Below are 17,612 nucleotides of genomic sequence, written 5' to 3' on the forward strand. Positions count from 1 at the left end.
AAGGGTGTGGGCAGTGGGGTCCCACAGGGCTTGGTCCTTGGACCAATACTCTTCAATGTCTTCATCAGCGACTTGGACGAGGGAATGAAGTGTACTCTGTCCAAGTTTGCAGATGACACAAAACTGTGGGGAGAAGTGGACACACCGGAGGGCAGGGAATGACTACAAGCAGACCTGGACAGGTTGGACATATGGGCAGAAAACAACAGAATGCAATTCAACAAGGAGAAATGCAAAGTGCTGCACCTAGGGAGGAAAAATGTCTAGCATACCTACTGCCTAGGGAATGACCTGCTGGGTGGCACAGAGGTGGAAAGGGATCTTGGAGTCCTAGTGGACTCCAAGATGAACATGAGTCGGCAGTGTGACAAAGCCATCAGAAAAGCTAATGGCACTTTATCGTGCATCAGCAGATGCATGACGAATAGATCCAAGGAGGTGATACTTCCCCTCTATCGGGCGCTGGTCAGACCACAGTTGGAGTACTGTGTGCAATTCTGGGCGCCGCACTTCAAGAGGGATGTGGATAACCTGGAGAGGGTCCAGAGAAGGGCCACTCATATGGTTAAGGGCTTGCAGGCCAAGCCCTACGAGGAGAAACTAGAGAACCTGGACCTTTTTAGCCTCCGCAAGAGAAGGTTGAGAGGCGACCTTGTGGCTGCCTATAAGTTCATCATGGGGGCACAGAAGGGAATTGGTGAGGTTTTATTCACCAAGGCGCCCCCGGGGGTTACAGGAAATAATGGCCACAAGCTAGCAGAGAGCAGATTTAGATTGGACATTAGGAAAAACTTCTTCACAGTTCGAGTGGTCAAGGTCTGGAACAGGCTCCCAAGGGAGGTGGTGCTCTCCCCTACTCTGGGGGTCTTCAAGAGGAGGTTAAATAGGCATCTAGCTGGGGTCATCTAAACCCAGCACTATTTCCTGCCTATGCAGGGGGTCAGACTCAATCTATTGAGGTCCCTTCCGACCCTAACATCTATGAATCTATGAATCATTAGGTTAGTGAGCCTGTCTGTGAAGATGTTTTTCCCTCTCTTTGTCAAGCGGATCCCGTCTCTTCCTAGCAGTCCTTCTTCTTGGAACATCATCCCATGGTCAAAGAAGTCAACGCCCTGCTAGCACTAACATCACCTGCATAGTCATGCATTAATCTGCAAAACATGCCCACTCCTATCCAGGCACTTTCCCTTGACCAGAAGGATCGATTCAGTACCTTTTAATCTCAAATGGCCTGCTATTGTTCCTGCTTGCCTGTTTTGGTGCCTAACTAAATCTTATTTCTGTAGCAGGAAATATGCTGGTATTTCTGTCTTATCTCCTGGTGTCAGCGACAGGAATTGTTTAAAGCACCAAAGCTCAATACAGGTGCTCTTTCTGGGATCTTGAGCATTAGTGCTGTCTGCTACACTTCCTGTGTGTAGAGGCTGTCTGAACTAGGAGACTTTACTGTGATAGGAGGAAGGAGACTAGATGTGCAAAAGATGATCTTGTTCGCAGGTTGGATTTGGGTGATACAGTGGAAAGCCCAAGGAGGGAGTTTCTGGGTAAACCCTTCTCCATTTATTTTTCCCTCATTCATGAATCCTTGCATGTATTTCCAAATTGTTGTTGACTGTGAAAAATCAGTTAGATCCCTTGTGGATACAGTCTGAGGGGTCTAGGAAGTACAACTGAATGGGTTTGGAGCATCTTGTACAGTGACTGTTCTGGGTTTACCCTTGCAGCATGCTGCGTTAATCATTTTGACATTCTCTCTAATTTTTTTGATAATGTCTTGCTATCGCTAAGTGTCTGTGAAATAGGGAGCAGATCAATTTTGACATCAGATTTCATAACCTCCCTGAAATTAAAAGGTTTGTTTCCAGACATTTTCTTGGTCTATCTCTATTTCAGGCAGCTCTTCTGTATATGGAACAATTATTTCCTGCAACTTTCTCCATTGAACCTCAGCTGAAACATATTCATTATTCATTTTACCAAGATACTCTATCTGCAGTGAGCCACAAAACTTACACAAACAGAGCCAGAATAGCTAAACTCTTCAAAGCATTACAAAGGAACTGAATTCTTTCTAACTGTTGCCACAGATCAAAGGAAGACTAATTATTTTTGTTATTCTTTTGGGAAAGGATCCTCTTACATTTTTGTGTGCTGACCATATATTTTAATCAAAGACCAGAGCAAGTAGAAACATAGCTTCCACATGAAGATCAAATGGGGCTCTGGAGCTGATTTGCTGTGGTTTGCCCTTTGAGCAATTGTGCCTAGGTACTTTCTCAGTTGGTACATATGCTTAAATGTGTCTGAAGTTGGGGACTTTTAGCTAGCTAATCACAAATATACCCTACAGCTATTAGCTCTGCACTGAGCGGTGGTGTGTACCTGCTCCACCTCAGTTGCTCACATCTACCTCTCTGGTTAAAGAAGTAGTTTGCTATATATGTTTAGACTGCAGGAAGCTGTTGCTCCAGCTGCTTTTACTACAGTAAAACTTATGTTAACTGGCATTTTACTAACTGGAATACTCTATTAACTGAAATTTCCAATATCCCCCAATACAAATCCTCACTTCAGCAACCGGAATCTTTGCCGAGTCTATCGGCATGCGCATCAAGTATTTACACTACAAGTATGGCACTGTCTTCCGTATAACTCTCAGATAACCAGAATTTTTAGATAACTGGCACCCCCTTACCCCATTCATGCCAGATAACAACGCTTTTACTGTATTTTAGATAGATTTGGTAGTTAATAACATGGAAGTGGGAGGGACTTTCTGGGTCACTGAGTCCAGTCCTTTCTTCTGCAGGCAATTATGTAATAAAATCCTGTTTGCATACTTCTCATTCACCATAATAAAACTAGTTAGGTTCCTTGCCCAAGCTTGCTAGCCTCACTGCTCTGAGGGTTAGAAAAGCTCTAATTTCCAGCCCAAATTTTATTCCTGACCAGTTTTTATTAATTTGTTCTAGTGTCAACATTCTTCTTATGTGGTTCTTTGCCATCCCTGGCGTTTACCTCTGATGTTATTTCTAAATAGCAATCATATTCCCTGTTAGCCTTCATTTTGGCAGGCTAAACAAGACAAGCTCATTGGATCTCTACTTATTCAATAGACTGTCCATTTTCCTAATCATTCTAGTCCAGGGATGTGCAAAATATAGCCCACGGGCCGAATATGCCCTGCCAAGCACTTTCATTCGGCCCGCGGCACCCAGCAACAAATTGTGCCCCACCAAGCCCTTCTGTCCACAAAGGTGGGAGCAAGGCACCCACGTGTACACACCTGCACCCCCAAACATACCCTATTGTACTTCGCTCCCACCCTTGTGGGCAGAAGGGCTCGGCCAGCACGCAGCTTCTGGGTGGGGCAGTGGCGGCTGCTGCTGCTGCTGCTGCAGCAGCCCCCAGGGACCTGCCCCACTTCCCTGGTCTCCTGCTGGATCCAGGCAGCAGGTAGGGAAGCAGTGGGGGTGGAGCTGCACCTGGGTGGGAGCATGGAATGTGGGGCTGGGGCTGATGGCAGTGCGGACCCCGTGCCCAGGGGGTTGGTAGCAGCGCAGAGCTCAGGTGGGCAGTGTGAGGGGGTGGGGGTTGGGAATTCTGGCAGGCAGTGGCAATGGCAGCAGCGGCAGGTGGGAGCGCTAAGGGTGCTTGTGCCCAGCACAGACACCTGGCAGCGTGCAGCTCTGGCCAACACTGCATATCACAGCGAGGGGTGCAGCATTCACCAGGCAGTCTGTATTGCCAGCACTCCCTGCTGTGCAAGTGCAACGTTTACACTCGTGCTGCACAGGAGGGGAACCCCAGGTGCCTTCCCCTTTGGAGCAGAAGAGGCAGCCAGCTCCAGTGGCTGGAGCTTCTCTCCCATGCTTGGCAAGTACGGGGAGAGCCGGTGATACAGACTAGTGGAGGCTGCGCCCCTCACCGTGATATGCAGCATTGGCTAGAACTGCGCCCTGCCAGGCATGAACACCTTGAGCGCCTCCACATGCTGCTGCTGTGCCATGGGAGGAGTGTAGGGGGTTCCCCACATACCCCCACCCTCCCTCATATACCCCCACAACCCCCCACATATACACAACCCCCAACATACCCTATGCCCCCCAACACAGCCACACCCCCTCACTGTACCAAAGATTCATACCCACACCCCACCATACGCACACACCTGTACATCCACACCCTACCATACACCCCCCACAATATACAAAACTAAGAATTTTATTTGAGTTATTATGCAATTCCTTCTATAGACAGTACACGAACACAAATCATGATAAAAATAATTTTTGTAATAAAATTAAAGTGTTATAGTAGGTGTTTGATTTTTAATGTATGATTTGTTTTTTTTCTAGTTCTAAGATGGCAACCCCCCCACTCCCAAAAGTAGTATTTCTGGGGGGGCAAAGGGAGGGACTTCCAGTGGCAAAGAGCAGGGGTTTGGGGTGAGACTTCTGGGCCCAAGATGGTGACCCAGGGAGCAGGGCAAATGTCAAGGGATGGGATTACCCATGTGGCCCTTAACAGTTCATGAAAACTCATTAAGCCTCCCTCCACCCAAAATAATTGCCCACCCCTGTTTTAGTGTCTGCACCTGTTGAAAGTAGTACTATTTGCTGCATCTCCACTTCATAAACCCCCAGGATATGGAAGTGAGACTGCAGATCTGCCTGTTCGGGAAGTCCATGGCATGCCTTGGACATGCCTTCTAGGAACATAAGAGCACAGACCAAATTTGCAGATCTTGAGACCTGTCAAACTGATATGGAATCACCTTTTCATGAGGTAAAGGGAATTCCAGGGCAAATCCTGAATGAAGTCTTCCTCATGTCTAAGGCTTCACAGGGCCAATGGTTCCAGATGAAGCCCATTCATGCTCAGTGCCAATAACCTGATGTTGAGATACCAAAGAAAGAAAGAAACTGATACACATTGCACTTCAGAAAGCCCTTTCCTTACCCCGGGGCTCTGCTTCCTCAATTTCTGGTGCTCTGGCATACTGATTACCAGAAAGACTGTCTCAGCATCAGCAGGCTTGTTCTACTGTGCACCACTGATTGGGATGCCTGAGCCTCACTCACATGCCTCAGAATAACCTACAGCCCTTACAAGTTTCATGTTGTTGGCAGACCTAGTTGCAGTGCAGGAACTGCTTACCACAGGGGCGAGTAAAATACGGCCCATGGACCCGATCTGGCCCACCAGGCCATTCTATCTGGGCCATGGGTCTCCTGAAAAATTAATAAATTGATATTTATTTGCTCCTGGCTGCCTATCAAAGCTGACAGGAGGCAGGGCCAGCAGGACGAAGGGGTAGCTCTTAGCAAACCTGAGCAGCCCAGTCCCACCCCACCTCCAGCCATTTCACTCTCTTCCTGCCCCCGCCCTGCTCTGGCACCACATGGCTCCTAGCTGCATCGCCAGGCTGGGTAGCATGGGTCCCGACTGGTATATATATATGTGTGTGTGTGTGTGTGTGTGTGTGTGTGTGTTCGTTTGTTCATAGGGCGAGTCCCGCACACACACCCCACCATACATATGCACCCCTCCTCGTACTGTCATAGATGTAGAACCCCACATCCATACCACCTCTTACACCCAGCCTCCCTCCCCCATACATGCCCCCCACAAACCTCATATGCACCCACACCCCCAGAGCCCCCCATGATATACAAGAATAAAACTTAATTTTAAGCTATTGTTCAATCACCTCTGCGTACACTACACAAACACATGTAAATCAGGACAGAAATATTTTTTTAAATCAAATTAATGAATGCTGCAGATGTTTGCTTTTTAGAATATATTTTGGTATTTTTCTGGTTCTGAGATGGCAAAACCCCTTGCTGAAAGGAATACTTCCAGGGGCAAGGGGAGGGACTTCAGGTGGCAAAGGTCAGGGGCTAGGGGGCAGGCCTTCTGGTCACAAGATGGGGACCAGGGAGGCAGAGCACCAGTCAAGGGGCAGCGCCTACCCATATGGCCCTTGACAGCTTACCAAAACTTGGTAAGTGGCCCTCTGCGTGAAATAATTGCCCACCCCTGGCTTAACAGATCACCATCACTGTCTGCCTCTATTTTGATGACTGTACTGGACCTTCCAGCAATCTTCAGCACTGTAATCCTTAGTAGTCTTGGTATTTGAGGAGAAGACTGTCAGCATAGCTTCCAGATATCATGCACTTGCTTCCATCCATTTCTTTGTTGGTGTTAGAGAGAGTATTCACACAGATACTATCAGAGTCCTGTCCACCTTCCTGGATTGCCACACAGTTGGTTGTAGACTCATCCTAGATGGGGACTGGAATATTGAGTAGCCATCCCATGGTTCCCATCATGGCTACAAGGGTGCTATCTGTTGATGCCATTGTAGCTATAATGGGGCCTCCAGAAACTCTGCTACCATAAAATCCCCTGCTCTGTGGTTTCATGTCTGGTAGTGACAATGGGCAATGAGAAGTCCTGATGGAACAGAACCACTTCAAGAGACAAGTAGCCAAAGAGACCTGATTTATTTGTAGGTGGGATAAAAATCATATGTTTTATTTTAATCAGATTTTTTTTATTTAATCTTATTTTTTTAAATAAACTTATATAAAATAGTTTTAATTTAATATATGTTAAAGCTCAAAGCTATCATCATGGAATATGGATTATAAATTCTAATGATGTACTATTTGAGAAAATATATTCGTGTAACTTTTTTAGAAGTTTTATAAATAGGTCACAACAGGCCATGGACTATATTAGGGGCCCAATCGTATGGGGTTCCCAGAGGCTTCTCTGTAAATTAGTAAGGATTAAAGAAAATCACTCTACCCAGTGGGACTCAGTGCTTAATCTAGAGCAGCATTTCTCAACCTGTGGATCATGATCCAAAAGTGGTTCGCAAGAATATTTGAAAGGGTTGCGAACAAACTTTAAGAATGAATTTTCCTTTAAAGGAGAAAAACAAGCAAACCATGGCTTTTCCCTTGCAGGCTGGCAGAGTTGCAGCCTGTGAGGAGCTGCTTAGGGTCCCCTGCGTGCGCCCTCCCACACACACACACACGAGGTGCTGAGGGGCAGTGGGTCGGGACTGGCCACTGATGTTTACAAATGGGTCCTGGCAGAAAAAAGGTTGAGAACCATTGGTCTAGAAGATCCTGTTAAGCATCTCTGTGATGCTTAGTTTCAGTTCTCAAACTCTGGATTTCTGTCCCCAGAGATCATAGGCAGACAAGGTTCTTTGGGTGGATGTGATATCTTTTATTAGAACAACTAAATAGTTGGAAAAATTGTTCTTTGCAAGCTTTCAGGCACAAATGCCCTTCTTCAGACAAAGGGAGAGTGTGTTTTCTCCAGAGATAACATCCTTGTTAACAGCAGTATATGGAAATGAGAGATAACAGACCTGATTACCCACCTATCAGCCCTATTATCTCTCTGCAAGTTTGTGTACACACAGTCAAACCCTTACCTTTATCTAAAAGTGCAAAGTTTCAAGAAGTTAAATGAATAAAGTATATCAAACAACAAGAATGCACTTTTTGTAGAAAACAATGATTAAATCGATGCACAAAACTCTTGGGTCAGGAGTGATATCTCGCAGGGGAGGTAGAGGGTGGAGGTTTATTGTCTTGGGTGTATCAGAGTCCTTTTGCAAGAGTGTTGCTCTGCGATGTGCAGATTAAGCAGTCTTCTTCTGTGGAGATGTCCAATGTCATTGCTAACCAAACAAGAAGGATTTTTCTCTTTCCTGTCTGATTTCAACATTGGACATCTCCAGGATAGAAGCCAGCCTAATCTACACATCACAGGCCAACACTCTCACAAAAGGACTCTGAGATACCCAGGGCAATAAACCTCTACCTCCCCTGTGCAAAATGGAGTTTCTTTTCTACCTAGGAGGACTTCTACAATCTTTGAATTCTCCTCAGCCTGAAGAAGGGTGTATGTGCTCAAAAGCTTGCAAAGAAAGGAGTTTTTTTGCTACTGTTTAGTTGTTTTAATAAAAGATATCACCTCTGACCCAAGAGCTTTGTGTAGTCTTTTTCTCAGACCAACACCAACATGCCTACAGCATAGATCCCTGAAATGCTTATATTGAGGCTTCCTGACCAGTGATTTAAATCATAGTTTAAATCAAATCCATCCTGTTTATTTGGCAGTAAGGCATAGTCCTCCACAAGCATGCAGTTCATGGCTTCAACTTATGACTTACAACTTCTGCATGTTTGGGAAATTTCCTTCATAAATGAATTGCAACCTGACTTGAGGCAGGCATTTGTCTTGCTAATCTACCCTGGTAGACAAACAGTAGTAGAGGCCAGTCTGCAGGCAGTTATAGGTGCAAATGACATAAGTTCTGTGGCAGAGATAAAGGGCATGCACTGACTATAAGGGTCTGTCTCCCCCTGCATCCTCCAATATAGGGCACTAGGGGGAATTTCATTCTAGGAAGCTGAGGAGTTCAGCATCAAGATGAACAATACCTCTCTTACCTTGAAGGACTCGAGGGTAACACTTTGCTTACTAGATGTATAGACCCCATGCACTTAAATACATAAAGCTGCAATTGTATGCCCATCAGAGACTAGCTCCATGGTCCTTTTTCTTCCACTGTAGTCTTATGGCCCATTAAAAAAGACATTATTTTCATAGACAAAGACAACCCCACCCCAGTGTCCTGGTTCTCTTAGCCTGTCATGGGATATAAAAGGTGTATTGATGGGACTGTCAGACCAACTCATCAGATTCTAGAACTGATTAGATCTCCATTTGGGGATCTGCCTGGCCCACTCCCAGCACATATGGTATCATACCATCATGGATACCATCACAACTAACTACTGTACTTTGTCCATTTCCACTTGGTCACTACGCTCAGCTGCCCTTCTGCATCCGTATTCATGGACTCTTCTGTCCTTTTAAAATCAAAATTTGCCCTGCCTTTCTCATTAAGGTCACTAATAGAAACTCACTATATGTATTGGTCAACAGAATTCAACAGCAGTTACTTTCCAGTCATGAAGAAAAAAGGAGGGCTATGACCCATCTTGGACCTCTTGAAAAATCATTTCATTCATATACAAGGTGAAATTCAGGATGGCTGCATTTGCCACCATAATCCCATCCCTGAAAATGGCTACCAGAATCTAAAGGATTTGAGTGTTCTAGGCTAGGCGACTAGGGCACTGTAAGGATCTGATGGAGATGCAAGACCCTTTAAAAACAGAAAATCAATCTGACCCATGAGCAACTGGTGCCTCCCAAGTCTGGGGGAGGTACCAGCGGAGCACAACCTTGGGCGGGTGGCAGTCCCCCAGCAGCCAGTTGCTGAGCATGGCGGCAGCAAAAGTGCCAGCACTTCTGCATGTAGCACGGCAGCAGCAGAACTGCTGGGACTTCCGCTGATGATGTCTTGCCAGTGGAGCCAATTTCAGGGGGGGCACAAGCTCTCACTGTGCCTGCTTCCCTCCCTTCCTCCCTCCCTCCCTCCCTCCCTCCCCGCCCCCAAGCCAGAGCACTTGATCTCAGGGGAGGCACATGCCCCACCCTGGACCCCTCCCTATGCATCACCTATGATCTGACCTAAAATCTGAAACTGTCTGATATGTTTTGATTACTTAAGAGGGATGTAAACATCTTTTAAATAGGAAGATTTTTGGTGGGAGTTATATCTTAACCACATAAAAATTCATTCATAACATTGTTTTGGAACTTCTTGAACCCTGGCTTGACTTTTGGTTCCCAGTTTCTTTTTTCTCTTAGTTTTATAGTAGCTAGTTAAAATTGTTTTGCCCATAAATGAGAATAATGTTTTTCTTATTCATTGAGCAGTGTTTTAAAGTGTTTATTCTAGTTGGAAATGTAACTAGAAAAAGACAGTCTCTAACGTACTGAGAACAGACTGATATTGTTTGGAGTCAGATTTCTCACTAAAGGTATTAGAAGAATGTTTGGATTGTTTCTGGCCTATTGTAGACTGGTACTGTCTGAGGGAGAAACCCTTGCGATTGGAATAGTCCTGCAGGTACCTTGCCTCAGTTTCCTTACTAGTTCCCAATTACACAAGTTTCTGTCTTGCATCCTTGATCCTGGACCCAGTTTCTATAGCCTGTAATCTTTCCCTTCCAAAATCAGTATCTGCAGTCATCCTCCTTTGGGGCTGCATTTCCTAGTCAGAGTCTGTAAGCTCCCCCTTCTCCCTAGTTCAGGATTTCCACATCCTTCCTTTTTGGACTTCTAGCCCTGATTTTCCCAAGCCAGCAGATCTCTTAGCGGTAGCTGTAAACTTAACTTTTCCCAGCTGTTCTGTTTGTAAGTAAGGCTGAGCCAAGCCATGCCAGCAGGTAGCTGCCTTTCTTCTACTTGGGGTCCCCCTCAGATTATGAAGGATAGGATCAGGGCATTTCACCTTCTGTGTACCTCTGTTTCCCAGAGGAACATGTGGGATTGGATCAGGAATTGCTACAGCAGGACCAGGCACCCCAGCCTGTTTTAGGCTTACCTGGCTGTGCACAAGGTCCATGGGGCAGTTCCACTTGGCTGTTGCAGCAGCAATATCCGTGCCATGGCACCCCTGAAAAGGTCTTGCAGCACCCCAGTTGCGAACTGCTGATATAGAAAATGATGTCTACTAGGCTGAAATTCAAGACAAATAATGTCCATTGCAATGTGCGTAGGTTTCAGGCAGATCTCTCAGATCGCAAAATACAGGCGAGTGTTTCATGAGATTATGCAGTGGGGTAAGAAAACTATGCTAATGGATTTGTCAGCTTCATCTTGGCAAATAATTGATTTGAGAGCACTGGGCTGAAGTTTACAGTGGCACTGTATGTGCTGTTACACTACTCTATGATCTGTGAAATGTAGTTGTGGATGAACACGAGAAAAGGAATAGGAGGAAGGATCTGGTGTGCACTAAAAATGTTGGCTACTAGTGGCTACCTGCAGAGATCCTGATTATTAGTATCAAAGAATTATCAAATACTTTTAAGGGCTTTGTGGACTGGTGATATCCTATAATGTTTCTGTACTGAAAAGAGACACTGTAAATGGATTCATGGGGCTGTTTGTTTTGATTTGCTTCTCACATTTGCTGAGTTTTAAAGCATGGGTTTTATAGATGCCTCAGTGGCAGGTAGAATATAGTGCTGTATTCTTTCTGGATTTTGTATTCCTAGTAATAAGATTTTAGTTTTAAGCTAAAACATTTTGATTGTACCTAGAGTCGTAGCCTCAGACGAATTGGGCTGGAAGGTATCTCTAGAGATCATCTAGTCCAGTTCCTTATTGAGGCAGGATCATCCCAAGTAAATCTTTGTTGAAACTGTTAATAAAACTACAAAATCAGCCCAGTCACGCAAGGCACAGCAACCTAACCTGCCATAGATAAAGCAAGGGGACATCTGTTATTAGTGCCCTGGTGCTGTAAGGGTTATTAAAATGTGCTTGAGGGATCCCAGGAAGAGGGCACTCCCCCACAATCTGCTACAAAAGCAGGCAGAACCCCTACAATCCATAGCAATCTGACCGTGGGGTAAAATTCCTTCTTGACCTCAAATGTGGCGATCAGTCTGACCCTGAACAGAGGGGCAGGACCATCAAGCCAGGCACATGTTTTAGTCCCAGCAGGAGCATTGGCACACTCCAGTCAAAATTCCCAGCCTTGGCTGTAGCCAACAGCCACTGCTTTTTGAGGAAGGCAAAAAAATACCTCTGAATCTTGTAGCAACTGGAGGGGGGAAAAATCCTTCCCAGTCCCATGTAGTAACCAGCAAAGCCCAGAATCATGGGAGTTACTAAACACCTTCCACTACTCTCTAACTTGGGGAGAGCCAACATAACTCCATACATCACACCCTCTAACTCAGGGGCAGGCAGTTATTTTGGCTAGAGGGCCGCTTAATGAGTTTTGGTGAGCAATCGAGGGCCACAAGGATAGCCCTGCCCCTCAACAGGTTCTCCACCCCCTGGTTGCCATCTCGGGACTGGAAATCCCACCCCAACCCCTGACCATCAGAAGTCCCTCCCCTTGCCCCCTGGAAATACTCCTTTTTGTCATGATTTGTGTGTGTTTTGTTGTGTACAGAGGTGATTACATAATAGCTCAAAATGAAGTCTTACTCTTGTACATTGTGGGAGGCTGTGGGGGCATGTGGAGGGGTGTAGCAGGGTATGGGTGGATGGGTATGGAGTTTTTTTGGGTTGCTGTGGTTGGGTGTATATGTGGGGTGTGGGTGGGTGGGTATGGGGTTTGTGGAAGGATATGTTTATATGTCAGTGTGTGTGGATGTGGGGTGTTGGGGAGTGCACCATGTGCTTCCCAGCTGCAACATGGGGCTCGTGGGACTCTGGCTCTGTGCCTCCATGTGCAGGTTCTGGCTAGAGTGCCAGGAACCCTGCGAGCCAGCCCAGCCTAATGGCATGAGACTCCCCATGGCTCCTGGCACTAGCCTGCCACTGGACCGGGCTGGCTCTGTGCGGGTCCTGGTGTTACCGCATTCTGCAGGACCGGTCCAGCAGCTGCGTGCCATACTGCACAGGTCCTGGGCATTGCAGCTGGGAGCTGCATGGTGCCTAGAGAGGACAGGCCAGGTCGGCTCAGTGCCACACTGCTGGGAGCTGTATGGCACCAGGAGGTGCCCGGCTGGTTCCATGTCGCACAGCATGGTTCCCTGCTACAACTCTGGGATTCTTGCTTATTCTGCCATCCTGGCATTGAAGCTGAGAACTGCGTAGCATGGCATGGAGCTGGCCAGCACAGTGCATAGTTCCCAGCTGCAACACGGACCACAGAACACAGCAAAAGCCAGCCGAGCCCCCATGGTTCCCAGATGGCTCTTGCTGCTGCTGGCCCTGGCCCCGGGGCCTCGCACTCCTACCCACTGCTACTTTCTGCTCTGCTTCTGCTGCCGCTGCCTTTCCCCTGCCCCTTCCCTTCCTTCCCCCATACCGCCCCTGCTGCCTGCCCCTCCTCCCTTGCCCCAGCTGACCACCCGCCACTCCAGTAGCATGCAGTTCCTGACTACATGACTGGGACTGCACAGCGCAGCAGGAGCCAGCTGGGAACCGTGTGGTTTGCACTCCTGCTGTGCCAGCGATCCTTCCGCCCGCTCTGCCCATTCTTATCTGAGTCTTCACTCTTGGGCAGAGAAGCTGGGAACAGCGCCAGGGTCCCAGGCTAGAAGCCTCTAGGCAGAAGCTTCAGCTGGGGGTTGGGGGTGGGGCAGCGTGGGGTGGGCCTTGCTGCTGCTGCTGCTGCCGCTGGGTCCTACTGCCATCTTCTTCTGGGTTCTGCTGCCACTGGTGCCTTGTCATCTTTGACAGGCAGCTACAGGAAGATAATAATTGATTTTCTAATTTTTTTAGGGGCCCTGTGGACTGGATAAAATGGCCTGGTGGGCCGGATCCGGCCCATGGGCCGTATTTTGCCCACTCCTGCTCTAACTGGACAGCCAGAACTCCCCTTCCTGTATCTTCTCCATAAACTTATCCCAGCTCTTTTAATCTTCTACCGTAAGTAAGCCAGACTGTAGAGTAGTTGTTCATTCTCCTGTTGCTGTGTATGCTACTCTGCGATAACCACTTGCTTCAGATTCTAGAGCTCTTCTCATATTTCTCAGCAAGCTACATGAAGGGATCAGCTGGTGGCTCCTGAGCTTCTGACTGTTGCTCTTTACAGAGCACTCCAGGTTTCTCCAAGATCAGAGCTGTCCAACTTCTTAGCCTCTGGCAACCACGTACCATGTGGGCTGCACCAGACTAGCCATAGGCTGCCTGGTCACATAGACACTTACCATCCCCTTCCCTCCCCACACTGCAATGCATGCTCTTGCATGCAGCCCCACCACCATTGCACCCCACGCATGGCCCCAGACTCACCCTCAGCACCTTGTGCCACTTGCCACGCTGCAAAACATCCCTGGGATAGAGGCAGAAAGCATCAGCCAGGAGAGGTGGGGAGAATATAGAGACTCTCGCTGCAGTTTCAGTCAGAGCGATTGGGGGATTGGCAGCCAGGCAGGAGTCCGGTAGCCACAACTTAAGCCAGTGGTTTCCAACCCTTTTTTGCTGCTACCCCATTGTGCACAGTGGCCCTACCCCCCCCCCCCCCCCCGCCCGCCGCTCCTGCGCTGCATGCACAAGTGTGCACATGTGTGCGGGCCCTTCACAACCCTACTGAGGACCCCTCGCAACCCTGATTTGAGTCGTGCCCTGAGGTTGGAAACCGATGACTTAACCTCTTGGGGGCTGCCGGTTGGACAGCTCTGCCCTAAGTCATCCCTGGTTAATGCTTATCCAACCTTTTCTTGAACATCTCGAGTGATGGAGCATCCACAACTTCCTGGGCAGTCTATTCTGCTGCCTCACTGTTCTAACAGAAAAGAAAATGTTCCTCATATCCCATCTGAACCTACTTTACTGCAGCTTCGAAACATTGATCCATGTCCTGCTCTCTGCAGCAAGGGAGAAAAGGTGTTGTCTCTCTTCTTTATGGCAGCCCTTCAGGTATTTGAAGACTGCTGTCTCGTCCCATCTTAATCACCTTCTCTGCAAGCTGAACCTCTCCTCATGTCTCACCTTCCAAACCCTTCATCATTTTTGTTTAACACCTCTGAATCCTCTCTAACTTCTCCACATCCTTTCTAAAACATGGAGCCTAAAACCTGCGCAATCCAGTTTTCTGCCTCTACGATCCTCTTGTCCAGCACCCATGTGCCCAGCTCCATTCTAGGTGCAACAAAGTGTAAAGAGTGCTCATGACAAACCACATTCCTTCCATTAACTGCTGCTGGTCCTCCTGGTTAAAAGTATTGTTTACATTAGGGTCGGCAACCCCTGTCACGCATGGCATGCAAGGCCATTTTCCTTGGCACGCCACTGCCAGCCTGGGCTCTAGGCAGCTGCTGCCAGCTGGGAGCCCAGGCTACTCCCAGCAGGTGGCTGGGAGGCTGCAAGCCCCGCTGCAAGCAGCCCAGGCACCATGTCTGGCAGCAGCTACCCCAGAGCCTGGGCTGGCTGCAGCTGGGAGGCTGCAAACAGCTGCTGTCTCCAGGCCCCAGTCCTAGCTGCCTCCCAGCCCTGGGCTCCAGGGAGGCAGCAGGTGCCGGCGATGCTCCCCACCGTGCTGCCCTCTCTGCTGCTTCTGCAGAGCAGCGTGTGGAACCCAGTGTGGCAGGGCACAGCAGGGGTGCATGAAAGCTGCCTGCAGCTGCGAGCTCCCTGCTGCCCTGGCCACACTTCCCCTGCAGGCGGGGGCAGCAGCGAGGGGCACAACCCTGTGTGCTGCCCATGCTGCTCCCGGGCACGCAGGGGAAGTGTGACCCAGGTAGATGGAGCTTGCAGCAGCAGGCAGCTTCCCTGTGCAGCCCCGCTGTGCGCTGCCACTCTGGGTCATACGCGCTGCACTCCAGAGGGCCCAGGGGAGGGCAGCATGGCCAGGAGCGCAGTGTGCGCGATCCAGAGCGGCTGCGCACAGAGGGGCTAGGTAGGGGGCAGGCGGGGAGCTGCAGACCTGGGTCCCTGTTCTCATAGCCCTGGCAGCTGGGGGCCCCATCCAGTAGGGCTGGGGGGCAGGGGCTTTGGATGAGAGGCAAGGGGCATGAACAGGGCTGGGGGCAGGGGCTTTGGGTGGGGGGGGCAAGGGCTTTGGGTGGGGGGTAAGGGGCACGAGCAGGGCTGGGGGGCTGTTGAGGGAGCCGCACAAAACAAATACACAAGATCAAAGGGAGTATCAGAAGCTTTATTTATTGTCACTAGGTTTACAATTTTTAGAAAATCTGGTATTTACCCTAAAAAGGGGCAACATTCATGATGATTAACTATACTAATATGCAGTGCATCCTGCCATGTACCCCCTGCCCTCGTTTTGTTTACCTGCCGTGCCGGTACTCCAGCACTTTCCAAGGTAAACGTGGTTTTTGCAGCACTCTGACCAAAAAACGTTGCCTACCCCTGGTTAACAAAGTAAATATACAATTCTTTTGCTTCTTGCAGCCCGTGAGGAAGGCGGTGGGGAGGTCATAAACTAACTGGTATATGCCCACTGCTGTCTACATTTTACAGCAAATAAAAATAAAATCTTTCAGAGGTGCACCAATACTTCAGTCCAATATCAGGTTGGCACCGATATAAAGAAAATTGACTATATTGGAAATCGACCTGAAGTGGCCAATAATTTGGCCCATAAATGCTCATGGATGCGCGCAGCCGCAGTGGAGCACACAGGCAGCGAGGAGCGCAAGCCCAACAGCTTGGAGAGCGGCGTCCAGCTGGTAAGTCTGGTGTGGTAGAAGGGGAGGAGGGAGAGAAGGGGCATGTGGGGGGCAGATCAACACCCCACACAGTGAGGGAGGGAGGGAGTGGGGCTGGGGCTAAGGTAGGTGCTGCCCAGCCAGGGTGAGGCAGGCACAGGACAGAGCTGCAGCTTGTCCAAGGCCATGGGGAGGGTGGGGAGCAGCTCCTGCCACTGTGTGCCGCATGTCCAGTGGCTCATCCCACTGCTGCTCCCGCCACTCGGCCCCAGCCCACAGCTGCAGCCCACCCTGCCCCACCTTGTGCAGATGCAGGGGCACACGCCTCTGCCTTCCCCCTTCCCCCCCCCCGGTGCCCTCCTGAACACGCAGCGGGAGCGTTTGGATGAGCCGCTGGACAAGCGACGTGCAGCAGCAGGAGCTACACCCCCTAGATAAGCTGCGGCTCTATCTGGCACCCACCCCGCCCTGGCTGGGCAGTGCCTACCCTAGTCCCACTCCCTCCCTCACTGTGGGGGGCATTGATCTGCCCCCCCCATGCCCCTTCCCTCCCTCCCTCTCCCCTTTCACCACAACAAACTTACCAGCTGGACTAAGCTGTATCAGAAATCAGATTGGTATCAGCCAATATGCCTCCTTAAAAATGTGTTATCGGTATCAGCCCCCAAAATGTCTATTGGTGCACCCCTAAAATCTTCCCTTCTCTGCAGAGTACAGTGATCACTAGAAGTCTTTTCCCCAGATACATGCTAAGATGCATGTGTCCCCTTCAGTCATATCTCCAGCAAAACATGTTCCAGTAAGGCAGAGACCACCAAGAACCTCATTTTCCAAAGTAAAAAAGACAAGACTATAACGCTGTGTATTGTATAGCTCAGAGTTGCTCGCCTCTGGCCCATAGGTCAGTTCTGACCTGTAGAGCAGTGTTTCCCAACCACTGTGCTGCGCTGTGCTGTCAGAAATGAACAGGTGTGCCGTGGAATGTTGCATGGTAATGAGCTACAATAGGTATGAGGATGGGGAATGCCTTAACAGGTGTGCTGCAGAAAATTTGTGTTACCTTAAGTGTGCCTTGGGCTGGAAAAGGTTGGGAAACACTGTTGTAGAGCCATGCCATCCAGTTTTCAGGAACCCTGTAGGCCATAAAAAAATTGGTGGTTTGGAAGTAGCAACAGTGTTAGTTGCCTGTCTGGTTTCCTGCTGCTAAATTTTCAGACCTGCGGAGAGCCCCTTGGGCCCAATATCATGGTGCTGCATACCAAATTGGGCACGCTGGACCAAGTCAGTGCAGGGCCCAATCGAGGCACTGACCCTGTGTGGGATCCAGCCTGTGAACTGGGGCCAAAAGGTCTCAACCTATTGGCG

At 48.9% G+C, this 17,612-nt stretch overlaps 1 protein-coding gene across 4 annotated transcripts in view; it reads left to right on the forward strand.

Moving 5' to 3' along the window:
* Positions 1 to 17,612, forward strand: part of GFOD2 (Gfo/Idh/MocA-like oxidoreductase domain containing 2) — a 71,915-nt gene that overhangs the window by 44,772 nt on the left and 9,531 nt on the right. Inside the window, exon 2 of one of the 4 annotated variants that reach the window (XM_059713634.1) lies at positions 13,363 to 13,509. The exons of 2 other annotated variants lie outside the window; for them this stretch is intronic. In XM_059713634.1, coding sequence (XP_059569617.1) covers positions 13,410 to 13,509 — 100 coding nt within the window. In that variant the 5' untranslated portion in view covers positions 13,363 to 13,409. Of the gene's footprint in view, positions 1 to 13,362; positions 13,510 to 16,047; positions 16,269 to 17,612 lie in introns of those variants that run through there. One more of the 4 variants, XM_019488981.2, reaches the window with a different exon arrangement.

The sequence above is a fragment of the Alligator mississippiensis genome, chromosome 10, assembly GCF_030867095.1.
Source record: "Alligator mississippiensis isolate rAllMis1 chromosome 10, rAllMis1, whole genome shotgun sequence".
NCBI classification, from domain to species: domain Eukaryota; kingdom Metazoa; phylum Chordata; order Crocodylia; family Alligatoridae; genus Alligator; species Alligator mississippiensis.